This window comes from Bombus fervidus, chromosome 7 (assembly GCF_041682495.2).
Source record: "Bombus fervidus isolate BK054 chromosome 7, iyBomFerv1, whole genome shotgun sequence".
NCBI classification, from domain to species: Eukaryota; Metazoa; Arthropoda; class Insecta; order Hymenoptera; family Apidae; genus Bombus; species Bombus fervidus.
The window spans coordinates 9,695,931-9,723,596 of record NC_091523.1 but is presented as its reverse complement, the minus strand read 5'-3'; the positions used below and the strand labels follow the sequence as shown (position 1 = coordinate 9,723,596).

Here is a 27,666-nt window from a genome sequence, read left to right as displayed (position 1 = left end):
AAGTGAAACTTCGAAAACGGTATGTGCGTTGTCAAGATATTCATTAGACATCGGTGCATATAATACTATATACGTCTGCTTTAAAATACTAACTTCTTATATTTTAAATAAAAGTAAAAAGCAAAACTTTAGACAAAAATTGATATGGGTATGATACAAAAATATTGCAAACTTTAATACTTATTTCATATGTTTATATACTCGTCATTAAAAACATTCTCTAATGAAATAAACTTCATTCCTGTAGCCATCTAGTGAAAGAAATTACTAATATAATATCTCCAAAAATCTTATAATTATGATTTTTTTTTAGAAATACTCGGAACAAGATTTAATTTTTTTTATTTAAAGATTGGTTTTTGAAAAAAAATATATATATATATCATATACATACTTTATTGTATTTATTATACGTAACGCTACTCATCCGTGATAATACATGATATATATGTATGTGTATAGATTGAAATATCTCTAAAATTTTAAAATATCTCCAAAATTTGAATTTTAAAATGATAAATAATAATTCATATATTAGATCAAACAACAGCATTTTATAATTGTTAATATACAAGTGATTAATATTACAATATTCATCTTCTCTCTGTTTTATACATTACAATTTATTAAAATATGACAGATAATACACTATACATTTATGCTGGTCCTAGAATGTCAACATTTGCTGTTGTATCTTGAACATTACTATGAGCTATTATGTATTCTGAAACCGATATGTATATCCCAACTAATAATCCAATTACACTTGCTGTATAAATATTTCGTTGGAAGATGATGCATGTAGCTATGCACAGACCAAGATATGTAGCATATCTTGCAGCATTCTCTTGTTGTTTACGACCCAAAAGGTCAGAATCTAAAATAAATAATTTTATATATGATTATTATTATTAGTAGTAGCAATATTTTTATATATCTTATTCAATCATCATTTATTGAGAACATACTTATACATAAATTATTTTTTTCACGGTATCCATCTGCACAATTTATACACATATCTGGTCCATCACCTGTACACCCATCACAGGCCATGTCACAATCTAAAACATTAATTAGAAACAATAAATATTAAATTATTTTTGTATGTTTTTTTATAACTTACTTAAACACATATATCCTCCTTCCTTATTAATACAAAATTGATTTTTTGAACAATATTTATCACTTTTTAGGCATTCATCAATATCAAAGCAACCTTGTCCATTTAATGTATGCCATCCTTTTGTACATTTTTCACAATTTTTTGGTCCTGGTCCTTTACAAGCTCCATCACAAGCACTGTGGCATCGTGAACAAAGTAATTTATTTTCATCTTTATAGGATTCATAAAATCCAATTGCACACTCAGAACAATCATCTTTCTCATAGCCTTTATCACAGGAGCATTTACCATTTCCTTTTCTGGTACCTTCTCCTTTGCATTTACCATTATTATTACAAATTTTATCTGGAAAACCTGGACATGGTTTACATTGTGGACCAAAATGATCTTTTGGACAACAGGCTTCTGTTTGTTGAATACAGATATAATCATAAATATCTAGATATATTTGTTGGTAATTAAACCACCAATCTTCTATTTTATTTTCTAATTCTTCAGCTAAAGTCTGACACTGTATTTTACCACGTTCTACTTCTTCACATAAATGTTCTTGTATTTCTATTAATCTAGTTTCACTTTTTGAGTATGAACCTAAATTATCTTCCTCCCATGCGCTATCACCACCATCAAATTTTTCACGACTAGTCCTTTCTATACCCTGTATAACAAAACAGAACAATAAATGTAAAATAAATACATAAAAGATATTTACACAGATAAATAATAATTAAATACGAATAAAATACTCATATATATACATAAACAACATGATATAATAAACTCAATATTACATTAAATTTATATACATAAAGGTATATATACTTTCGTACACATATTTCTTAAAAATTGTGTTCTTTTAACTTGTAATATTTAGCAAACTCACCTTTTTAAAACTATTTATTAAAATTTTGCAAGCCGCACATGGAGGAAATTTTTGAGCTTTAAATTCATTACTTGAAGATGTTTTGTTGCACTTTACAGAAGCAGACATAGAAATTAAAATAAACAAGCTTAAGAAAAGAAAAAGAATGACATTGGTTCGTCGCATTATTCTACAGAAACGTACCGGTCACTACCTTCAGTAGCACTATCAGCATTTACTTAAAGGCTACTAATAATTACTCTTAAATATAAATCACAAAATGTAATTGATTCTATACTACTTTGTAGAAGAGCATTATTTTATTAAATATTTCGATTGTAGTCAATGTATGAATAACTATATTATTCCAAATTTTTCAGACACAGTCCCACATATAATAATACAAAAAATATTTCGTAACTGAACATGCGCGGTTCGATGAATATAAAAGTGACACGTTGATTCTTTGCATTGTTTCAACTAATGCACGTTTAGTAAATAAGTTTATTTTAATTCAATTTTTTTTATACTTTAATAAATTGGTAGAAAAATATTTTCATACCGTTTATATGATATTCGTAATATTAAAAACTATTAATTAGAAATTATAAGCCGTCCAGTTATTAGATAATAAAAAAATATGATTATATTTAAAAAATGTTCACAATTTGAAATAGATAATTTGATGTGACAAATATTATATGACAAAATACAAGTTCCATTCGCTATCTATACGTATGTATATATTTTATGGCAGCGCTAGTGACGTCGTGACGTGTCGCGATTCGTGTCAAATTTGCAAGGGTTAGAAGCGGGGAATGCTTTTTTAAACATAATCTTGTGAAATACTTACTCAGAGATGTTGACAAAATTTGAGACAAAATCTGCTCGTGTAAAAGGGATCTCCTTTCATCCAAAACGTCCATGGGTGCTTGTAAGGTAAATAATAAATACTCTCCATATCGGTTAGCTATTAAGTTCTTAAAACAACCACATACAGACGTTTACGTTAGGACTATTAACTCTAATGTAATTCGGAAAATTTTGCATTGTTCTTGAACTATTAAGAAACTCAGATTTCCAGAAATATTATGTATTCTGTTACAGTTTACACAATGGTGTTATTCAATTATGGGATTATCGCATGTGTACTTTATTAGATAAATTTGATGAACACGATGGACCAGTTCGTGGAATATGTTTTCACAATCAACAACCATTATTTGTATCTGGTGGTGATGACGATAAGATTAAAGTATGGAATTATAAGCAAAGGAAATGTCTCTTTACTCTATTAGGGCATTTAGATTACATTAGAACAACTGTATTTCATCAAGAATACCCATGGATTTTGAGTGCATCAGACGACCAAACTATTCGTATATGGAATTGGCAGAGCCGCACTTGCATTTGTGTCTTGACTGGGCACAATCACTATGTCATGTGTGCACAGTTTCATCCGACAGAAGATATCATTGTATCAGCTTCTTTAGATCAAACGGTCAGAGTATGGGATATTTCTGGATTAAGAAAGAAAAATGTAGCTCCTGGTCCAGGAGGCTTGGAAGATCACTTAAAAAATCCAGGAGCCACAGATTTATTTGGTCAAGCAGATGCTGTTGTAAAACATGTCCTGGAAGGACATGATAGAGGTGTTAATTGGGCATGCTTCCATCCAACATTGCCTCTGATTGTTTCTGGAGCAGATGATCGTCAGATTAAAATGTGGAGAATGAATGATGCCAAAGCTTGGGAGGTTGATACTTGCCGTGGACATTATAATAATGTCTCCTGCGTTTTGTTCCATCCCAGACAGGACTTAATTCTTTCAAATTCTGAAGATAAAAGTATCCGCGTTTGGGATATGTCCAAACGTACTTGTTTGCACACATTTAGAAGAGAACACGAGAGATTTTGGGTTCTCGCAGCACATCCTACATTGAATCTGTTTGCTGCTGGTCATGATTCTGGAATGATTATTTTCAAATTAGAAAGAGAACGTCCGGCATATGCTGTATACGGGAACGTTCTTTATTACGTGAAAGAACGGTTTCTTAGAAAATTGGACTTCACTACTTCAAAAGATACATCTGTTATGCAAATCCGAGGAGGTGGAAAAATAGCTCCTTATAGCATGTCGTATAATCAAGCTGAGAACGCTGTTTTAATCTGTACTAGATCAGCCAATAATGTCGAAAATAGCACTTACGATCTATATTTGATACCGCGCGAAGGTGATTCAAACACTGATGCCGATACGAAGCGGGCTTCGGGTGTCACTGCCATCTGGGTTGCCAGAAATCGTTTTGCTGTGTTAGATAGGGCGTATTCGGTAAGTACTCAGGGAGAAACGTTATCTTCTTTAAAATAACGGAATTTTATAAACATTTTTTGATTATTTATCGCAGTTGGTCATCAAAAATTTGAAGAACGAAATTACGAAGAAGGTGCAGATCCCAAACTGTGACGAAATATTTTACGCTGGTACTGGAATGCTCCTTTTACGTGATGCTGATCAAGTAACGCTCTTTGACGTCCAACAGAAAAGAACATTAGCCGAAGTAAAAATTTCCAAGTGTAGATATGTTGTTTGGTCTAGCGATATGTCTCACGTCGCTTTACTCGCGAAACATAATGTTAACATTTGTAATCGACGTCTGGTATCCTTGTGCTCTGTACACGAAAATACTAGAGTAAAGTCGGGAGCTTGGGACGACTCAGGAGTGTTCATTTACACCACTAGCAACCACATCAAATATGCAATCAACAATGGTGATCATGGTATTATACGCACATTAGATCTTCCGATATATGTAACGCGAGTTAAAGGCAATCAAGTTTATTGCTTGGATAGAGAAAGCAGACCAAGGATTCTTCGAATAGATCCAACTGAATATAAATTTAAATTAGCATTGATCAATAGGAAATACGAAGAGGTATTGCACATGGTTCGCAACGCAAATCTCGTTGGTCAATCAATAATTGCATACTTGCAACAGAAGGGATATCCCGAGGTTGCTTTGCACTTTGTTAAAGATGAAAAGACAAGATTTGGCCTTGCCCTTGAATGCGGAAATATCGAAGTCGCTTTAGAAGCCGCGAGATCGCTTGATGAAAAATCCTGTTGGGAAAGCTTGGCCCAGGCTGCTCTGTTGCAAGGCAATCATCAAGTTGTCGAAATGTGCTATCAGAGAACTAAGAATTTTGAAAAATTGGCGTTCCTGTATCTTATAACTGGTAATTTAGAGAAATTACGTAAGATGATAAAAATTGCAGAAATTAGGAAAGATGTTTCTGGGCAATATCAGGGTAGCTTGTTACTTGGCGACGTTTATGAACGTGCAAAAATATTACGTGTGGGTATTTATGTAACTTAATTTATATTCAAATTTTTCTTACTCCCACGACTTACTTTTTACCGTTTTATGTTACAGAATTCTGGTCAAGCTTCGTTAGCTTATGTAACTGAGAAAATTCATGGTATATCATGTCCAGAAGACGACATTCAATATAGTTCTATGAGTGAAGAACTCTCTGCTCTTGAACAAGGAGCAGAATATCTTCGACCTCCGGTACCAATTCAACAGGCCGAAAACAACTGGCCACTATTAACAGTGTCAAAAGGTTTCTTCGAGGGAGCGATGATGTCGCGTGGAAAGAGTCAGGTAGCTGCTGCGTTGGCTCCGGAAGACGATAACGCTGTACCTGCTGAAGGGTGGGGCAATGACGAAGAGTTAGGAATAGACGACGAGGAAGGTATCGAAAATGAAAATGTTCCTGAGGGCGAAGAAAGTGCAGGATGGGATGTGGAGGACGTAGATTTACCGCCAGAACTCGAAGCTCCAGTGGCTGCGACGGAAGATGGCTATTATTCACCGCCAACTAAGGGAATATCACCAACACAACATTGGATGAACAATTCTCAATTGGCTGTAGATCATGTACTAGCTGGATCACTAGAAACAGCATTTAGATTGCTAAATGATCAAGTTGGTGTAGTTGAATTTGAAGCGTATCAAAGTCTTTTCATGAATACATTCGCACGCGCTAGAACATCATTTGCTTCGTTACCCAATATACCTTCTTTATATGGGTATCCTCAAAGGAATTTGAAAGATACAAATCCAAAAAGCAACCTCCCTGCAATCGGATTGCATCTTACCGATTTAGTTCAACGACTTCAGGTATGCTATCATTTGACAACTGGCGGCAAGTTTCCAGAAGCGATAGAAAAATTGCAAGCGATTTTACTCAGTGTACCATTATTGGTTGTTGACACGAGGCAAGATATTATAGAAGCACAGGAATTGATTCAGATTTGTAGAGAATATATTCTTGGTTTGAAAATGGAAACTGAAAGGAAAAATCTACCTAAAGCCACTTTAGCTGAACAAAAACGAATCTGCGAAATGGCAGCCTACTTTACACATTGCAATTTACAACCTGTTCACCAGATTCTCACTCTAAGGATAGCTGTAAATATGTTCTTCAAATTAAAAAATTACAAAACTGCGGCTTCGTTTGCAAGAAGATTACTTGAATTGGGTCCTAAACCTGAATTAGCACAACAAGTTAGAAAGATTTTGCTGGTATGTATACTTTCGTGTATATTGTTAGATCATCTCATATAAAGTACAGGAAAAGATTATTACCGCTTTTCTTTCTTTTTTAGGCTTGCGATAAAAATCCGGTGGATGAACATCAATTAGCTTACGACGAACATAATCCGTTTTCATTATGTGCAAGCACGTTTGTTCCAATTTACAGAGGAAAACCAGAAGTCAAGTGTCCATTATGCGGTGCAAGCTATTTACCTCAATTTAAAGATACAGTATGCAAAGTTTGTGAAGTTGCACTAATCGGAAAACAATGTATCGGCTTAAGGATAAGCCCTGTTCAATTCCGATAAATTCTTTATATTTTTATCGTTATTATTACAAATAATACAGTATATTGTAATACAATATCGTTGTTTTGTAATTTTTCAATTGTATTATAGATAAAAATATGTCATTACAAAAGATATTGTAAATATAAGAGATAAGTTTTAAATATTTCCTCTATCACATTATAGAGAAAAAGTTTGTTTAACATTATTGTCATAAATAGTATTTCATATTAGAACAGTGGACATGTAAATTACATTTACAAAATACGCAATAAAAGTAATAACTAGAAAGTTTTTCACTCAATTGCTTTTTATGTTATTTTTATAAAGGGGGCTACAAGCAATTTATTTGTCAATTATAGTATAATTTACATTTTCTATATTGAGCAGTTAGAATTGTATAATGAAGAGAATATATAAATCATTTCATAGAGTAACTTATAACTTCAATAATATCAGTGATCATAATTAAGATGTAAAAGCAATAGCTAAACCCAACTAAAGGAAGCATTTTAATGAACAATATATGTAAAATCCCCAAATAAAGTTAGTTCGTAATGTCAGAGATGAAACTAGGAAAATTGTCGATAATGAAAGGAAAAATTCGCCCAAAAGTGCACTTCATTAATTGCCGTCTCTAATGTTCAAACGGTTGAAACTATACGTACACTTTTTTCTCTGGTGCTATTGATAGAAAAAACGGGTGCACTATGAGAAGGAAAATGTGTCTCGATTTGTACCAGTCCGTACGTAGTTGGCCACAAGTAGGTGCTTAGTGGCAATTCGAAAACAAATGGCAAAACACTGCGCCACATCACCAACGCTAGAAGATTTTGGTCGTCATTTTCATATGAAAAGAGCTGTTTTAGTTCCATCGGTCAAGCGAAGGAATCAAATTATTGTAAAGTAACAAAATTGCGTAAATGATTACACAGAAAATTATGAGCTCATTGTAAAATTGTATAATTATTGTAAACTGATGAAATGAATTGAAGAAAACAATTTTATTTTGTAAATGAGCAAAGCGTTTAATCATTTACAATCCTTCCAATATCCACATTCCCCAAATAACTTCCAATTTCCATAAGTTCAAGGAAGAAGTTAAAAAATATGATGAAAGAGTTCGAGGAATTTGAAAAGTACTAAGAAAATAAAATACCATAAGAGATATAAGAAACTTATTAAAAGTTCTTTAAAAAACGCCATTTTCGTAGAAAATTCAAGAGCAAAGAAATTTTCGACCAATTTTCCAATTCTGTATTACAAGAACTCGATAACATAGAGAATGGAACAATTTCGGCGATTCTTTTCCAATACGTCAGATTCGAAGAATTTTGCGAAGTTGGAATTCTCGGGCTCTTGAAAATGCTTTCGGTTCACTTTGCGATTATATATCAGGAGAACATGATAACATAAGAGGTGGCAAATCCTGCTATTTTGTAGGAATCACCTCATTTTCAAGGAATTTTGGGAAGTTGAAGTTTTTGGGTTCCCGAAAATATTTTCAGAACATTTTACAATTTTGTATTAAAAGAACACGACAATATAGGAAATAGAGCGATTCCACTGATTATTGGGTATTAACTCATCTTCAAGGAATCCCTGATTTGAAATTTCGTGTTCTCGAAAATGTGTTAAGTTCATATTTTAATTTTGTATTAGGAGATCTGAATAACACAGGAGATGACACAATTTCGCTGATTCTAGGGAATTATGTCATTTTCAAGAAATTTTGCAAAGTTAAACTTTTTTATTCTCGAAATCTTTTCCGGTCAATTAGGTCTTTCGAATACACGACAAAATTTGCAATCTTTTCCGTATAATAACTTTCGAGGGGAGAGATTCTTAAACTTAAAACTGGTATTGTTGAACTCCATTCAATAAATGCTTCAAATATGTATAACATTAAAAAAATTGCGATTCAGAGATAAAGGCTAGCCTCTTTTTTCGGTTCATACAATATACGTAATATTAAAAAATATCTATTAGAAATTATAAGCAGACGATTCATTTAAATACAAAGAAATATAATTATAGTAAAAAAAATGTTCACAATTTGAAATAGATAATTTGATGCGACAAATATATTACGTTAAAATAAATGTAACATTCGCTATCTATACACATGTATGTATTTCATGGAAGCGCAATGACGTCGTGACGTGTCCAGTTTACAACGGTTAGAAGTGAGAAATGGTTTTTTAAACATAATTTTGTGAAAGACTTACTAAGGGATGTTAACAAAATTTGAAACAAAATCTGCTCGTGTAAAAGGGATCTCCTTTCATCCAAAACGTCCATGGGTGCTTGCAAGGTAAATAATAAATACTCTCCGTATCGGTTAGCTATTAAGTTATTAAAACAACCACATACAGACGTTTACGTTAGGATTATTAACTCTAATGTAATTCGGAAAATTTTGCATTGTTCTTGAACTATTAAGAAACTCAGATTTCCAGAAATATTATATATTCTGTTACAGTTTACACAATGGTGTTATTCAATTATGGGATTATCGCATGTGTACTTTATTAGATAAATTTGATGAACACGATGGACCAGTTCGTGGAATATGTTTTCACAATCAACAACCATTATTTGTATCTGGAGGTGATGACGATAAGATTAAAGTATGGAATTATAAGCAAAGGAAATGTCTCTTTACTCTATTAGGGCATTTAGATTACATTAGAACAACTGTATTTCATCAAGAATACCCATGGATTTTAAGTGCATCAGACGACCAAACTATTCGTATATGGAATTGGCAGAGCCGCACTTGCATTTGTATCTTGACTGGGCACAATCACTATGTCATGTGTGCACAGTTTCATCCGACAGAAGATATCATTGTATCAGCTTCTTTAGATCAAACGGTCAGAGTATGGGATATTTCTGGATTAAGAAAGAAAAATGTAGCTCCTGGTCCAGGAGGCTTGGAAGATCACTTAAAAAATCCAGGAGCCACAGATTTATTTGGTCAAGCAGATGCTGTTGTAAAACATGTCCTGGAAGGACATGATAGAGGTGTTAATTGGGCATGCTTCCATCCAACATTGCCTCTGATTGTTTCTGGAGCAGATGATCGTCAGATTAAAATGTGGAGAATGAATGATGCCAAAGCTTGGGAGGTTGATACTTGCCGTGGACATTATAATAATGTCTCCTGCGTTTTGTTCCATCCCAGACAGGACTTAATTCTTTCAAATTCTGAAGATAAAAGTATCCGCGTTTGGGATATGTCCAAACGTACTTGTTTGCACACATTTAGAAGAGAACACGAGAGATTTTGGGTTCTCGCAGCACATCCTACATTGAATCTGTTTGCTGCTGGTCATGATTCTGGAATGATTATTTTCAAATTAGAAAGAGAACGTCCGGCATATGCTGTATACGGGAACGTTCTTTATTACGTGAAAGAACGGTTTCTTAGAAAATTGGACTTCACTACTTCAAAAGATACATCTGTTATGCAAATCCGAGGAGGTGGAAAAATACCTCCTTATAGCATATCGTATAATGAAGCTGAGAACGCTGTTTTAATCTGTACTAGATCAGCCAATAATGTCGAAAATAGCACTTACGATCTATATTTGATACCGCGCGAAGGTGATTCAAACACTGATGCCGATACGAAGCGGGCTTCGGGTGTCACTGCCATCTGGGTTGCCAAAAATCGTTTTGCTGTGTTAGATAGGGCGTATTCGGTAAGTATTCAGGGAGAAACGTTATCTTCTTTAAAATAACGGAATTTTATAAACATTTTTGGATTATTTATCGCAGTTGGTCATCAAAAATTTGAAGAACGAAATTACGAATAAGGTGCAGATCCCAAACTGTGACGAAATATTTTACACTGGTACTGGAATGCTCCTTTTACGTGATGCTGATCAAGTAACGCTCTTTGACGTCCAACAGAAAAGAACATTAGCCGAAGTAAAAATTTCCAAGTGTAGATATGTCGTTTGGTCTAGCGATATGTTTCACGTCGCTTTACTCGCGAAACATAATGTTAACATTTGTAATCGACGTCTGGAATCCTTGTGCTCTGTACACGAAAATACTAGAGTAAAGTCGGGAGCTTGGGACGACTCAGGAGTGTTCATTTACACCACTAGTAACCACATCAAATATGCAATCAACAATGGTGATCATGGTATTATACGCACATTAGATCTTCCGATATATGTAACGCGAGTTAAAGGCAATCAAGTTTATTGCTTGGACAGAGAAAGCAGACCAAGGATTCTTCGAATAGATCCAACTGAATATAAATTTAAATTGGCATTGATCAATAGGAAATACGAAGAGGTATTGCACATGGTTCGCAACGCAAATCTCGTTGGTCAATCTATAATTGCATACTTGCAACAGAAGGGATATCCCGAGGTTGCTTTGCACTTTGTTAAAGATGAAAAGACAAGATTTGGCCTTGCCCTTGAATGCGGAAATATCGAAGTCGCTTTAGAAGCCGCGAGATCGCTTGATGAAAAATCCTGTTGGGAAAGCTTGGCCCAGGCTGCCCTGTTGCAAGGCAATCATCAAGTTGTCGAAATGTGCTATCAGAGAACTAAGAATTTTGAAAAATTGGCGTTCCTGTATCTTATAACTGGTAATTTAGAGAAATTACGTAAGATGATAAAAATTGCAGAAATTAGGAAAGATGTTTCTGGGCAATATCAGGGTAGCTTGTTACTTGGCGACGTTTATGAACGTGCAAAAATATTACGTGTGGGTATTTATGTAACTTAATTTATATTCAAATTTTTCTTACTCCCACGACTTACTTTTTACAGTTTTATGTTACAGAATTCTGGTCAAGCTTCGTTAGCTTATGTAACTGAGAAAATTCATGGTATATCATGTCCAGAAGACGACATTCAATATAGTTCTATGAGTGAAGAACTCTCTGCTCTTGAACAAGGAGCAGAATATCTTCGACCTCCGGTACCAATTCAACAGGCCGAAAACAACTGGCCACTATTAACAGTGTCAAAAGGTTTCTTCGAGGGAGCGATGATGTCGCGTGGAAAGAGTCAGGTAGCTGCTGCGTTGGCTCCGGAAGACGATAACGCTGTACCTGCTGAAGGGTGGGGCAATGACGAAGAGTTAGGAATAGACGACGAGGAAGGTATCGAAAATGAAAATGTTCCTGAGGGTGAAGAAAGTGCAGGATGGGATGTGGAGGACGTAGATTTACCGCCGGAACTCGAAGCTCCAGTGGCTGCGACGGAAGATGGCTATTATTCACCGCCAACTAAGGGAATATCACCAACTCAACATTGGATAAACAATTCTCAATTGGCTGTAGATCATGTACTAGCTGGATCACTAGAAACAGCATTTAGATTGCTAAATGATCAAGTTGGTGTAGTTGAATTTGAAGCGTATCAAAGTCTTTTCATGAATACATTCGCACGCGCTAGAACATCATTTGCTTCGTTACCCAATATACCTTCTTTATATGGGTATCCTCAAAGGAATTTGAAAGATACAAATCCAAAAAGCAACCTCCCTGCAATCGGATTGCATCTTACCGATTTAGTTCAACGACTTCAGGTATGCTATCATTTGACAACTGGCGGCAAGTTTCCAGAAGCGATAGAAAAATTGCAAGCGATTTTACTCAGTGTACCATTATTGGTTGTTGACACGAGGCAAGATATTATAGAAGCACAGGAATTGATTCAGATTTGTAGAGAGTATATTCTAGGTTTGAAAATGGAAACTGAAAGGAAAAATCTACCTAAAGCCACTTTAGCTGAACAAAAACGAATCTGCGAAATGGCAGCCTACTTTACACATTGCAATTTACAACCTGTTCACCAGATTCTCACTCTAAGGATAGCTGTAAATATGTTCTTCAAATTAAAAAATTATAAAACTGCGGCTTCGTTTGCAAGAAGATTACTTGAATTGGGTCCTAAACCTGAATTAGCACAACAAGTTAGAAAGATTTTGCTGGTATGTATACTTTCGTGTATATTGTTAAATCATCTCACATAAAGTACAGGAAAAGATTATTACCGCGTTTCTTTCTTTTTTTAGGCTTGCGATAAAAATCCGGTGGATGAACATCAATTAGCTTACGACGAACATAATCCGTTTTCATTATGTGCAAGCACGTTTGTTCCAATTTACAGAGGAAAACCAGAAGTCAAGTGTCCATTATGCGGTGCAAGCTATTTACCTCAATTTAAAGATACAGTATGCAAAGTTTGTGAAGTTGCACTAATCGGAAAACAATGTATCGGCTTAAGGATAAGCCCTGTTCAATTCCGATAAATTTTTGATTTTTTTATCGTTATTATTACAAATAATACAGTATACTGTAATACAATATCGTTGTTTTGTAATTTTTCAATTGTATTATAGATAAAAATATGTCATTACGAAACATGTTGTAAACATTATAAAAGATATATATGTACTTAAATTTTTCAAATATTTCTCCTCCACTACTATATGGAGTAGAAGTTCATTATTATCATTGTGTAATGCTATTACTATTAACATTATTTCATATTGAAACAATACATGTAAACTATATTTTAAAAATTAAGAATTTCAGAGAAATTCCGTAATAAAATTAAAAACTAAAAATATTTTTACTCAATTGACTTTTTGTTATTTTTATAAAGGGAGATACAATTAATTTAGATCTCAATTATAGTATAATTCACAGTATCTATATTGAGCAATTATGGTTGAATGATGAAGAGAATATATCAATTATTTTGTACAGTGCTGTAACGTTAATAATATTAATGATTATATTTAAGGCGTACAAGCAATAGCTAAAACTTATTAAAAGAATCATTTTATTGAGCAGTGTATGTAAAATACACAAATAAATGCTAGTTGGTAATGTCAGAAATGAGTAGAGTGACCGCCGATGTTCATGGAAGAAATTCAGCCAAACATGTTCCACAAATTACCGACTTTAGTGGTGAAACAACCCAATTATACGCACATTTCTTTCTCCAGCATTAATAATAGGAAAAATGTGCATATGCACCCAGTGGCGATTCGAAAATGAGTGACAAAACGTTGCGCTATACCACGAGCATTTATACAATTTTGATCGTCATTTTCATATGAAAAGAGCTGTTTTAACTACATTTTATGTTTTTCGAAATTGAAAATTTCGGCGCCTCCAAAGAATTTTTCCTCAAGATATAGGTTTTGCTTCAGAAAAATATAATTTTGTAAGAGATGGCACTATCTTGATAATTCTTGAAATTTGAGATCATTTCTCGAAATTTTCAAAAATTATTTTGCGATCTTTTTTTATACTATTCCTCTTTAAATTTCGCGTATTCTTAATTATTTCCTGATTTCATTTTTAGATTTTTATATGATTTGACAATGAAAACGATAAGTAACAGCATTGTAAAATGCTGTTAAATTACTCTGATTTATGGAAACTCTGCTTAAATACATTTTATATAATTATTTTACAATAAATAATCTCATCTTTCATTGTACATTATAGTCATTTCCAAGCAGATGGTTGCTGCTGACTGCTTGTTATTCTGTAATCAATGCAAAGAAAACAATTTATTTCTAATATTTCGTTAAACTTTTAAGAAATGTTTATTTTTTGTTGATCTTACCCTTTGCTGATGTGTGGTAGGAATGCACATTTCCCCTCTCGTCGTGAATACGCATGTTTCTCCTACCAAGATCGCTGAAGAAGAAATGTGCGTATAGTTTGGCCGCTCGCCGCTAGAAGTCTATATTCCTAGTGAACATTTTTTGGCTGACTTTTTTAACATTACATCGGCGATCTCTCTAGTAATATCTGGTAATGCAATTGTAAGACAAATTTCATACAATAGTACATTAAATATATAGTGTTCGCTTGTACGAATCACAAAATTATGGACGGTAATATATTCTTACAGTAAATATTACAAATTTTTTATCACATAGTTATCATATTTAATAAATTTGTATTATGATTATCTAGGGAAATTTGAATACATAGGGAATTCTTTTGTTGCGTCGTTTTTTGTTGGTTTGTGAAATCTTTAAAAGTAATGAACAGATAAACTTATTTTACAAATATTATAAAAAACTGTACAGAATAAATTTAGATTAAAATATAACATTGAAAAACCATTATTTAACTATAATAATAATTTAGTAGCATGAAAAATATATTTGGGGGTGGATCATTGATGAATACTGAGTGAGCACACTAGAAGACATGAAATCAGTGCCGTAAACATCGTGAACGTAAATACACGGTGTGCGTTCTGTGTATACGTGTTACGTTACAGACGTCTTCTAAATCGCGTAGAATTTTCATGATTCCCACCGAAAAAAATTCATCTGACTTTATATTTATATGGACCATTTTGTTAAGTCAAATTAATTAATAAAGAACAATAACCGAAGGTAGGTTATAATCAAGACGTACGATATTGACAGTGCTAAGAATATCAAGAAGTAGTAAGTTCTCGTTGGGTGTGTGAACCTTCGAAGTTATCCAAACTGTTGTATCGTGGACATCGAAGATAGAAAAGTTTGAAGAAAAGGACACACTATCATCGAAACCATCGGGCGTTGCACTGTTCTAGGGGTAACACGGTGGGTGCATAGCTGCGCGGTATGAAAAAATGATGTGATCGATGGTCATCATGGCGGCACCCATGCTAAAGTGGAAGCGGATCACAAATCCGTCCGGACCCCAGCCAAGACCTAGGCATGGACACAGGGCAGTTGCTCTTAAGGATCTTATGGTCGTTTTCGGCGGTGGAAATGAGGGCATTGTTGACGAGCTTCATGTCTATAACACGAGTAAGTTGCTTTCTTGCTGTGCGTCTTTCGCGCCGTTCTTGATGATTCCCGCGATCCAAGATGGCGGCATACATTGACAAAACGGTCACCGGCCGGATCATCGTGAAAACCATGAATTTTGTTTATGTCAGATGTCTTATTATCATATGTTCCATATACATTAAATGTACCTTTACTATACATGTCTTTATAAGTCTTGCTTGTTAGACATTGGGTTAATTTCATGCGTAGAATTAGTGCGATCTGTCATTTTTCATGTTTATACGCACGGGAGCGGCCATTGCTGTCTTATACGCCCCACCACGATATGCAACGCGCCGCGTTTCCCGTCATTCCACGTTCACGCTTCACCCTTCCTTTTCTTTTTTCTCTCTGTTCCTATTTCTCCTCCCACTCTTTCATTTTAGGTTTTCACATCTTTACCATATCATGAATGCGTATAGCATTTCTTTTACTATGTTGCCAACAATTATACGCATGCGTACTGTAACGAATATTTTGTACTTAATTTTGAAATGTTTCCCTTAGTAATACTATTCAAGTTACTTATATGATATACAGATAATAAATATAATAATATACCTTAATAAAAGTGTAATTCTAAATATATAAATATAAGATTTTTTATATTATAAATATTTAATAAATTTAATATTATTTCTTAGTTTTTAAGTTGATTAATATCATTCTATAAATTTATTTAAAATGTTTGTTTACAAATAAAAATTATGTAAATTTCTGTAACATATTCAAATAATTAAAGATTTTTTAATTCATTACAAATGTATATCATGTATTGAAAAAATTTTTTCCTACTTATACTTTTATTTATTTTCCTACTTATACTTATACATTATTACTTTTTGCAGCAACTAATCAATGGTTTGTACCATCGACAAAAGGTGATATTCCACCTGGCTGTGCTGCATATGGATTTGTTGTTGATGGAAGCCGTATCTTGGTTTTTGGTGGTATGGTGGAATATGGAAAGTATTCAGATGAGCTTTATGAACTTCAAGCAGTTAGATGGGAATGGAAAAAATTGAGACCCAGACCACCGGAAAATGATTCTCCACCATGTCCTAGATTAGGACACAGTTTTACCCTTATTGGCAATAAAGTCTTTCTTTTTGGAGGACTGGCTAATGATAGTGAGGATCATAAGAATAATATACCAAGATATTTAAATGACCTATATACCCTTGAACTACTTCCTAATGGAGGAACAGTTTGGGATGTACCACAAACAAATGGGCATGCACCACCACCTAGAGAGTCTCATACAGGAGTGTCTTATAATGATAAGACAGGAAAAACCTGTTTAGTGATTTATGGTGGTATGAGTGGCTGTCGTTTGGGTGATTTATGGTATCTTGATGTTGATTCAATGACTTGGCACAAACCAGTGGTTCATGGACCTATTCCATTACCCCGTTCTCTTCATACTGCCACTTTAATTGGTCATCGAATGTACGTTTTTGGAGGATGGGTACCACTTGTTGTTGATGATGTTAAAGTTGCAACACATGAAAAAGAGTGGAAATGCACAAACACGTTGGCTTGTTTAAATATAGGTAAGTTGACATTATATTTTTTGATGCATGATTTCGTAATTGACAACATTATTTTAGAAACTTGGACATGGGAACAGTTAACAGTTGATACTTTGGAGGAAAATGTTCCTCGCGCACGTGCTGGTCACTGCGCGATTGGGATGCATAATAAACTTTATGTATGGTCTGGTCGAGATGGATATCGCAAAGCTTGGAACAATCAGGTTAGGGTTAGTCCTTATAATTTATTTTTAATTCGAGAATGCCTTTACCTGTTATAAAATATGATTTACTTTTATCCTCAGGTTTGTTGTAAAGATTTATGGTACCTCGAAGTCGGTAAACCATCTGCACCATCGAAATTGAATTTAGTTAGGGCTAGTTTGCAAGCACTGGAAATTCAATGGACACCAGTGCCATCTGCACAGTACTACATATTGCAAATACAAAAATGTAAACCTTCAGCGACAACTGGAACATTTCCTACAGTCAGCACTCCAGCGAACACAGCAACACCTACCACGACATCGGCAATGGTTACTCTTGCAACTGATTCTGCTGCATCTTCACCTGTTACTGCTGCCCCTGAGCTTCCACAAACTCCAACTACTATTAGACCGTCCATACCTCCACAAACTCCGGTCCGAGTTCAATCAACTGTGCAAAGCCCAGTTCAAAAACCAATACCATCACAAAGCGTAACAAAACCATCAAGTCCATTGACACCAAGAGTAGCCGGAAATCTTATCAGAATTCGTTCTCCTTTAGTTACAACAACGCCAACAGCAACTACTGCTACTGAACAAGCTCCAACTTCTAATAATACAGTGGCAGGCCAAACACCAGCTGCTATGTCAGGAATTGCTGCCTTAGCAGCAGCTGCTGCTGCTACGCCAAAAATAAGCATGAACAATGTACCAATTCTTCCACAAACTACAGCTAATACAATTAGGATGAAAAATGTACAACCAGGCCAACAAATACGTTTTGCTGCCCCTGGAGCAACAGTATTGAGAACTGCTTCACCACAACAAAGTAAACAAATTATCCTACAAAAACCAGGGCAAAATATATCTGGTCAACCTCAGATAGTACATCTTCTGAAAACAGCACAAGCGATGGTAGCAACTGTGCCTAAAGTAAGCCTCATCCCAGGGAAGACTGTCCAAGCAACAGGTGCAAAGCCACTTAATCAGGGGGCTAAAATATTGAGATTAGTAAATCCGAATACTGTACAGGGATCTAAAATTCTTACTACTATGAAAACATCTAACATCGTTGCAATGAGCAAAGGGCAAAATATTAGCGGTAAACAAACGATAATGATTACCAAACCTGGTGGTAATGGTGGATTAGTTGGCCGTAATCAAATAATAGTAGTTACAACGGGATCTAATTTAAGAACTATACAAGCTGTAACTACATCCCAAGCTGGCAGTGGACAAACGGGTAATATTACCACACCTGTAAATGTTTTACCCTTATCAGCTACTAATCACGTAACAAATCAACAAGGAGTAAAGATGATCGTTGTATCATCTGGTGCAATGGGCGGTGGCACTACTGGAAAACCAATTACTATTACAGTTCCAGGCCAAGGTGGTGTTCCAAAAACGGTAACTATTGCAACTAAAGGAAGCCCACAAGCTATTTTTAATCCTGGAAAGAGTCAGATTGTTACCATGCCACAAATACAGAAAACGCCAGAGACTGTCACAGTATCTGGTAAGCCTGTAACATTACAAATGTCTGGAGGAATAGGTGCAAAAACGGTTACTCTCATGCCTACAAGTAGCACAATAGTGACCACTTCAAGTGCATCAGAGACAATAGATACAAGTAAAATGTTGTTTGTCCCATCACAAAAACAACCATCAGCTTCATTGGCATCTACATCTGATGGTCCTGCTACCACTGATGCAGCATTGGCTGCATTAGCCGCAGAGGCAGGTTTAATAGATCCAGTTCAAGAACCTTCTGGTGATCTATCATTCATGGTATCTACAGATGATGGTGGAGCAGGAGATGGTAAAATAGAAGAAAGTTGTAATGGTGATGAAACTACCACAGCAGCTGCTTTGGTTTCTCAAATGGGAGCCGGTGAATCAATGCAAATTGATAGAGATGGTAACTTTTTAATTCCTCAAGTTGATGGTCCAGCAGATCTTCTTCTGTCTGATGATGACGAAGAAAACGATAAAATTGATTTAGCGGAAGATCCGGTGTTAGAGAATCAAGAAGATTCACAAGTTGCGGACTCTGTAAGTATGGAGCAAGATACAGATGCAGCACCAGTGGAAGCTGTTCATATGGACGAGTCTTCTATAAAAGATCCAGAAACTTTGTCAGAAGGAGCATCTGAACTTCCTGTTTCTACAAGCGCTGTAGAAGATATTCCAGTAGATCCAGAACCTTCCATTGATGCTCAGCCAGACGAAAATGACATACCTATTGAAGTTTCTAATGAACCAGAACCAGCAAATGAAACTGATATGCAAGATATGAATGATGCATCAGTTGAAGAAGCACAAATAAAACCTGAAATTTCTAGTATGCAGGATCCAATAGAAGCTTCATCAGAGGAAGCATCCATGCCAGATGCTATGGAACTGCCAGAAAATGATGAAAGTGAACAGATTGAAAATAATGATATAAAATTAATGGCAGTGGATACATATGCTTCTGAGTCTGAGAAACCATCTGTTCCTGAACATTTATCACCTGAAGATAGTTTATCACAGCTCTCTCAAGAGGAAACTCAAGTTTTAGAAAAAATTAAAGACGAGGCTGTGGAGTCACCAATGGATCTTCCTGAAGGAACTCCAATGGAAACATTAGAGGACAACGATGAACCAATGGTTACAGATTCTTGTTCAACTTCTACCACTGTTAATATTCCAATCACAACATCCATCATGCAAATAAAATTAGAACAACCTGATGAGCCAATGAAACAAGGAAAGATTCCTGAACCACCAGCATCATCTGTCAATAGTATTAGTCTTCTTGAGAAGGAAATGGATATTAAAAAACCAGTAATTCCAATGAAAGTGGAAATAAAAGACGAACCTATCAAAAAAGAAAGTTTGAAACAAGAAAAGATGAATGGTACTAGAACAGAAAATGGAGATGATTCCACGGCATTAACTACGTTGGCTACAGCTGCCTTAGTTTCGGCAGAACAACCAATAAAAATAAAGGCTGAACAGGTAAAAGTGCATATCTTAGATTACAATTTACAACTAATTTTTTTCGTATATAAGTAATTTTTAACGTTTTTTTTTTTTTGTAGACTGAAAAAGAAAAAAAAGAAGAAGAATGGTATGATGTAGGAGTAACACAGGAATCACGATTTACTGTACAACATTATTACTTACCTAATGATGAACCTTTAGATATAACTCAACCATTAACTATGGATGTTTTTGAAGGAAGAACAAAGGTTCCTTTAGAACAGGGAACCATTTATAAACTTAGAATTGCTGCTGTGAATAGTTGTGGACAAAGTGATTGGAGCGAGGTAAGTAAAATAATTGCAAATACGGACATTAAAATAAAAATATACAACTTCATGTAACATCTTTTTATTTAAGGTATCGGCGTTCAGAACATATGTTCCGGGATTTCCCGGGGCACCTAGCGCTATAAAAATTAGTAAAACGGCAGACGGTGCTCATATTTCATGGGAACCACCACCTAACAGAAATGATGGACCCATTTTGGAATATTCTGCCTACATAGCTATGGCAAATACCGCACCAAATAATAACGGAGAACCAAAGACAACGGCGTCGAATTCGAACCTAACATTTACAAAATTTTATTGCGGTACAAACAATTCTTGTTCGGTATCTAATAGTTCCCTTAGTGCCGCTTATGTTGATACTACTCGAACACCGGCCATAATATTTAGAATAGCAGCACGAAATGTTAAAGGATATGGGCCAGCCACGCAAGTTAGGTGGTTACAACAAGGTTAGTTATATTCTTTTTTCTTAAGACAAACTGAGTAATTTTTAGTAATGGTATTAAAAATTATAAAATATTAATTTTTATACCAGCATCTGTAGCGTCATCAGATCAAACTAATTTTATGGAGAACAACCCTCAAGTGAAGAGACGTGGTGTAAATATACGCTTACAAGCAAGCTCCCCACAGAAGAAGGTGAAACTAAAGAGACCAAGTAGCTAACTTTTCGTGAGCCTGTTTTTCCTTGACCTTTTACAGCCCAAATATCCAAACAGCGCTATTCATTATTTAATTTCCGCTGGTACACACGCCTAACAACGATAATGAAACAGTATATTCTTCGAATAAACGACGTAACATGCGAGTAAATGAAAGAAATGAATGCACGATATAGAGCGATGGAAGAGGTATTCATAGCTATATTGAGGTATAAACATAAGGGTTAAAAAAAAAGTATTTTAAGTGTTCTATATACGAATACAAGGTCTTTCTATACTACGTTTTCTGACTCACCGTTATTCTCCTATTCCTTCGCGAATGCGCGACATTTTCTGTAAAGATAACACGAATACTGTTAATAAATGGCAAGGTGGTTATTTTCAAGTTAAATAACTTTTTCCACGTTTATAAATGCGTTCCATAATAAGCGTCGTAACATACCGATGATACTTGCATCAACACTTGCATCACTTTTTATGGTATATAATTTCGTTTAAATATTGACCACCTCCATTTTTATTTTTTAATAGGTGAATTTAATTTAGCTACAGGTTGTAATAAAAGAATGATGAAATGAAGTAGTCATTTAATTTGTACGAAAGCTTTGTTTTTAACAAATGCTTTGTTTGAATTTATTTTAAATTATTTGTATTTGAAAATCTTTTATTTTTACTCGGATATATGTACGTACAGATTTTCTAATATGAAGTGGAAGTATAGAAAGCTTCCTATTATGTTTAAATATTTATTGTAAATACTGTAATTGGAAATATTTTCTTTTAATTTTATTTACAATTGTATTTGTTGAAATTTTCTCGAAATTTTGCAGCGCGATGCAAGTGTAACGAAAATTTTGTTGATATCATCTTTTTCTGTATAGAATATCGGTGCTACATTTTATTCTCATTACTTTTGTTACTGCCAATCGCAAAAACAAGATATATAATCAACATAAAGAGAAAGGAGCACGTAGTGTAAACTTCTTTTAAATACAAATTTGCTTTGAAATTTTGTTATTTCTTTCAGCAATAAAGCATAGATATTTTATTAAAAAAAGAAAAAAAAGTGGGAAAATATAAGTTTGTAGAAATGCACGTATTATTCGTGAAAATTACAACTTGATTTCGAAAGTGTTGATATTTTGAAAAATAAAGAATTTGAACAAAGTTAATATTTTTATATGGCAACAAAATAATTATTTGGATAGTATATCATTATAATATATTATGTCTAATAAGAAGTTTAATCTTTTAAGATATTACTAAGTCAAGGAATTAGTATAAAAAAAAATTTATAGAGAAAATAAATGAAGCAGTCATACATTAATTTGTTTAGGGAAGTCTTCAGTTTTTTTTGAGCATAATATATTTTAACTGAGATACTGAAGTAGCTTTTAAAACAGTAGTTGGTAAACACCAACGATTAACAGATTATTAATGTGGTTCACACATATGATTAGGTGGCTTGGGGCTATGTTGAATCTGTAATAATTTAAGCGCACACTTTATTTTTAGATTATCAATACAAACTTTCTGTTATCTGCTTATAGCTTAAGCATTAACATGGCGTTTTAAACCCCTAATATGTTATGCTAAAAATTTACATTAACAATATTTTATAAACTAGCATATTCGAAATGTGTTAAAAGATTGATAAAACGTTTAGAACTAATAACTTTACATTAATTTGGCGTATCATTTTCATCCATTTTCATTCGATAAATTCCAATCTTACATAATGCATATTATCCAGAGTGTAATACATTAAGAAACTATATTTAACTATGCGAGATTATTCTCGATAACTATTCGATAACGTAAAATATTTCTACGAACAATTGATAAAAAGTTATTAGTTCTCTTATCTTGTTTTGTAAGTTCTGTTAACAAAAAATGACACTAGACCATACTAGAATATCAGTTCAAAGTTATTATACATATTCTGCAAATGAAATATTTTGAAATGTACGTATACGTGGTATGATATTCTGTTCTATCCAAATGTATTGAAACGATATCCATAATATTCAAATATATTCAAAGAAACTATGAATAAATATAGAAGAAAAAAATATCTTACATGAAATACTCGTTATTTCACTGTAGCAAACTTTTATAACGTGAATGTGTACTTACACTGTAGATACATGCATCTCCAAAACTAACTGTAACTATACTAAAATTACTAAAAAAAAAAAAGTACGTATTAAACTTCATTTTATTATACTAGTAAGAGTGTTACAATCTATCTGTATTATATACCTTGAACTTGTATCAGCAAATTTATGAATTATAAATTTTACAGATTCTTCTTCTAAGTTTGATACAGACAAATTTTAGTTATTTTATTCATTATTAATTGGGATAAAATAAAAAAATTACAAATAACGAAAAACGTAATTATACGTAAACTTATATTATAAAAAGTATATTCTATTTCTACCTATACTGTAATATTGCTATAAATAAATTTCAATACGTTATATTTCAATATTATATTCCGCGTGCTGCCTTTCTGTTAATCACTCATATCTTTTGGCAGTAACGAAAGCAAATATTATATATGCACTGAGTTATCTTTCTCCCGAGTTAATTAATTGTAGTAAACAGGTCAAGTGAATGAATACCATACCAAGACTTTTGGATGTAAATCGCGTACCTTTTTAATAAATATTAATGAACTAATAATTACGTTCATTCGAAGTATCAGCAGGATCTACATCTAAAGATCTTAAATGGTATCGATTGTAAGGACGTGAGAAACCTGAAAGAGATCTAGAAAATAAAGGAAGAAAGATCTATAGTTAAGGAAATACAGATGCAAATAACTATAATATTTTCTTTTCTAGCGCATGAAATATGTTTAAGCCAGTCTTTGGTTTTTTCGTAAACACGAAATTGAAAGTAAACTGTAATGAACAAATTTACTGTACTGTTCTGACATATAAGAAAAGAGAAAAGCAAACGGCAACGTCAGATCACGATTTTACCACAGATTCTTTCTACGTGACTAGATCTGAAAATCATACGACGCGATTGCAACGTGCAAACACGCGTGAAGGATAATCAGGTAGAAAGCGAATTGTACACGTTAGAGAGAAATTGAAAGAAAGGACGCTGCAGCGAAGGTTTAAGAGACCTCGACTTTACGGTGAAGTCTTATAGGAATTTAGCGTGATTCACGCTAAACAGACTAGTACTGCACTCAACCTGCAATCGTACTAAGTAATATAAACTTGTATTTTTCGATGGAATTTCGTAGTCTCGAAGCATAACCGCGGGACTACGAGAAATTTTAGAACTGTGTTTTAGTGATAAAATTCGCATACAATTAATTATTACCGTCTAAGGTACCAAAAGTTTTGATTTGGTAATCGAAAACATTGTATACGAGAAGAATAATTCTAAGACTCGTATAAACAGTTTCAATTTCAAAGGCCAATATTTAATTAAATAAGAGAAAATTGGAACGCTATTTCTTCTCGTGCATACCTTTTAAAGATTCGTCGAATTTTGTAATTAACTTATCCGAATAATATCACACGTTTAAGCTACATTTAAGAAAACAACTTAGCGTGCCTAATCGCAAGGTCAGTAAAAAAGATGAAAAAGAAAAGACAAACAACGTTTACAGATTGTAATTTTATAACTCGATATAAATTTATATTCGTACCGTCATTGCGAAACGAGCATCATTAACGATTAAAACGTCAACACGTGTCATAGATGAGAATATCCTACTTTTTAATATCTAATCGCACTTTTTTATAGGATTCATTATTTCAAAAGCCAATTTTACACATATTATATCTGGTGAAGTCGTACCAGAATCGACGCGAATGAAGGAATTAGCAACGTGTGATTTTACGATATCAAAAATCGTTTCTTCCATCGATGAACTTTCATATGCATACTCGCACGCGTTTATGTTTTATGACGTCATAAAGAAAAACGTTCTAACTTCCACTTAAACATTCTAGAAGCTTGATATAATCGGCGACGAAGAACACGCAGGTTCATTTACGTGCTGGTTAGTGCAGTATCTTCTTCCGGTTATATCTTCAACCATCATCCAACATCCGATTTCGAGCGTCCATCGCTTTCTCGTAATTGTACAGCGTTGATTAAATTATATTGATTAATCGATAATAACGGATCTAAATCTTGTATCTGTTAATTAATACAAATTTAGTTGATCGAAGAACGCAGAAGAGTTCGGTTGCTCTGTTCTCTTTTTTAAACTTTGTAATTTCGAGAATAACGGAGAGAGAGAATGAAAGCGGACAATGCGAGTTTCCGTATAATAATTCTACGGTATATGCGAACGATTGTGTCGTACGATGCATGTTTCTGGCTAATCAGGTGTGTTGCATCTTGTGCAAATAAAACAAGGACGAGTAAATTTTTGAAAGAAGCTGAGAAGAGCAATACCGTAGAGAAATCCTATATTCCGCTCACTGTATCAACCGATGGAATGATTAAGGATAAAAATAAAACAAAACGTGGTATTTATGTACGCGAGGATCGACATAGAGTTATTCTTAGTAGGTAGCACAGGTGTGACTGCATTCTATATACATATATATAGAAAAACGATACCTTTCGTGATCTTTTGTTGATTTTCTTTTTGTTGAAGAAAGAAACAAAATTCGTTGTAACAAACGACGGATAAAAACGTTGACAAGTTACCGATTTTTCGACAATAGTCTAAGGAAGACATTCAATGCAATTCTGTAGAATATTTTTCACAGAAAGTGCAATATTTCGACGTATCTCGATGTTAATTACACGTGTCTTGAAACACGTGGGCCCGTCGCGAGTAGAAATTCGCGCAGACGAAAAATGTTGCGATATTCTTTTCGTTCAATACATGTTAAAGAACTTATTAATCGACAATTATGCTGTTTCGAGAGGAATGCTGTGTAAAATAACGTCGTGGCTTCGAAACACTCCATCAAATCACTAATTCTAATCAAAAAAGAAAAAAGATCTATTGCTCAAATACTCAACTTCGCACTTCCTTGTGTTCAACTAGATTTTACGTGATACGTGTGTAATATCATTGAAAAATCGATCAAAAGAGAATACAGTAAAAAAGGAAATGACAAAGAGAGTGGGAAGAAGGAAAATGGAAAAATTAATCTATTTGTTCGACATCGATTAATTTCGAAGCAGCACGATTTTCGAAAGTTTTAGACTATATGAAAGGAACAATTGAATGGAACGTGTCCCGTGTGTACATGTATGTATGTAAATACGTACGAATGTGCGGAATACTAACATACGGCGTTTGCAACAATAGATTATTTTTCCACGTCTAGCTCGAATGTTTCGAACCTTCGACGAACATCTGTAAAGCTAGATTTAGGACGTAATGAGAAGTTGGTGATCGGCAATTCATATGTTTTGCATAACGATGATATATAGGTGTCCGTGACTGAAATGTCCAATGGGGCACATATTACATTTATCATATATTTTATTTTCCTTCAGACGTACAGGCGTAGTCACTGAACGTGAGAGAGAACAGTAACGATGTCTATGATAATAATTATAATTTGCGTATATATACATTATGGATCGTTATTTTCATTTATAATTACGGTCGCTAAGAAATTTATAATTATGATTGTTAAAATGAAATGAAAAATGCGTACAATTAACGAACGAGACTAGATAATAAAAGGTGATAATACCAACATTGGATGGTTCGTATTTAGTTAAAATTTAATTAGAATAAATCTATTTTAATACTGAATCTATAAGATTGAAAAACTTTTTTATTTTAATCATAACTGTATAATTACTAATCAAATTTCTACGTAAAAAAAAATAACGATATAAAGTAAATGATCTGAGAGTATACAAGAATTATTGTTAGCAATGATATATACGTAATTCGTATAAAGATATCAAGTTAATTGTACTGGAAGGAAGTATACCTTAAAGTTTTAATATTGGCAATGAATTAACTTACGCAGGAATCGCATGCTTGTATGATCTTCTCCTTTATGTTATACGATCGATTAGTTGAAAATAGTTTTGCCAGTTTCTTGAATCTTTCAGTAAATCGTGTTACGATGAATTTGGACGTCGAGTTTCTGTGAGTGCAATGTCTCTTGGCGTTTGAGTTCATTACGTGATCGCGCTATTTTTCACTCTATTCAGCTATAGATTCTCTTCAATGGTAGGGTTAACTAAACATATATGTAATAAAGAGAACAGAATAAATGTATGTAAACTT

The 27,666-nt window shown here is 33.9% G+C and overlaps 4 protein-coding genes and 1 long non-coding RNA gene across 7 annotated transcripts; 3 read left to right on the top strand and 2 right to left on the bottom strand.

The window, feature by feature from the left end:
- Window positions 1-534: 534 nt before the first annotated feature.
- Creld (Cysteine rich with EGF like domains) lies at window positions 535-2,429 on the bottom strand. 2 transcript variants are annotated; one of them, XM_072007827.1, is made up of 5 exons: window positions 2,193-2,429; window positions 2,010-2,136; window positions 1,127-1,784; window positions 969-1,064; window positions 535-877 (listed from the first exon to the last, which is right to left on the bottom strand). In XM_072007827.1, exons 2-5 carry the CDS (start codon window positions 2,115-2,117, stop codon window positions 657-659), a joined length of 1,083 nt encoding a protein of 360 aa, XP_071863928.1. In that variant the 5' UTR covers window positions 2,118-2,136; window positions 2,193-2,429; the 3' UTR covers window positions 535-656. The 2 variants fall into 2 exon arrangements, with proteins under 2 accessions (XP_071863928.1, XP_071863927.1); XM_072007826.1 differs by having other exon boundaries at window positions 2,010-2,429.
- Window positions 2,430-2,744: 315 nt separating this feature from the next.
- Window positions 2,745-7,893, top strand: LOC139989438 (coatomer subunit alpha-like). The gene is made up of 5 exons (XM_072007825.1): window positions 2,745-2,927; window positions 3,096-4,320; window positions 4,397-5,344; window positions 5,423-6,577; window positions 6,661-7,893. Exons 1-5 carry the CDS (start codon window positions 2,848-2,850, stop codon window positions 6,895-6,897), a joined length of 3,645 nt encoding a protein of 1,214 aa, XP_071863926.1. The 5' UTR covers window positions 2,745-2,847; the 3' UTR covers window positions 6,898-7,893.
- Window positions 7,894-9,013: 1,120 nt separating this feature from the next.
- LOC139989280 (coatomer subunit alpha-like) lies at window positions 9,014-13,303 on the top strand. Its single transcript, XM_072007482.1, has 5 exons — window positions 9,014-9,190; window positions 9,359-10,583; window positions 10,660-11,607; window positions 11,686-12,840; window positions 12,925-13,303. The coding sequence occupies exons 1-5, from the start codon at window positions 9,111-9,113 to the stop codon at window positions 13,159-13,161; spliced, it is 3,645 nt and encodes a 1,214-aa protein (XP_071863583.1). The 5' UTR covers window positions 9,014-9,110; the 3' UTR covers window positions 13,162-13,303.
- Window positions 13,304-13,679: 376 nt separating this feature from the next.
- On the bottom strand, window positions 13,680-14,854 carry LOC139989281 (uncharacterized). The gene is made up of 2 exons (XR_011800308.1): window positions 14,493-14,854; window positions 13,680-14,411 (listed from the first exon to the last, which is right to left on the bottom strand). It is a non-coding gene; the product is annotated as an uncharacterized lncRNA (long non-coding RNA).
- Window positions 14,855-15,120: 266 nt separating this feature from the next.
- Window positions 15,121-27,666, top strand: Hcf (Host cell factor). 2 transcript variants are annotated; one of them, XM_072007479.1, is made up of 7 exons: window positions 15,121-15,681; window positions 16,551-17,255; window positions 17,313-17,464; window positions 17,540-20,443; window positions 20,527-20,754; window positions 20,828-21,209; window positions 21,296-27,666. In XM_072007479.1, the coding sequence occupies exons 1-7, from the start codon at window positions 15,513-15,515 to the stop codon at window positions 21,424-21,426; spliced, it is 4,671 nt and encodes a 1,556-aa protein (XP_071863580.1). In that variant the 5' UTR covers window positions 15,121-15,512; the 3' UTR covers window positions 21,427-27,666. The 2 variants fall into 2 exon arrangements, with proteins under 2 accessions (XP_071863580.1, XP_071863582.1); XM_072007481.1 differs by having other exon boundaries at window positions 15,122-15,681; window positions 17,313-17,458.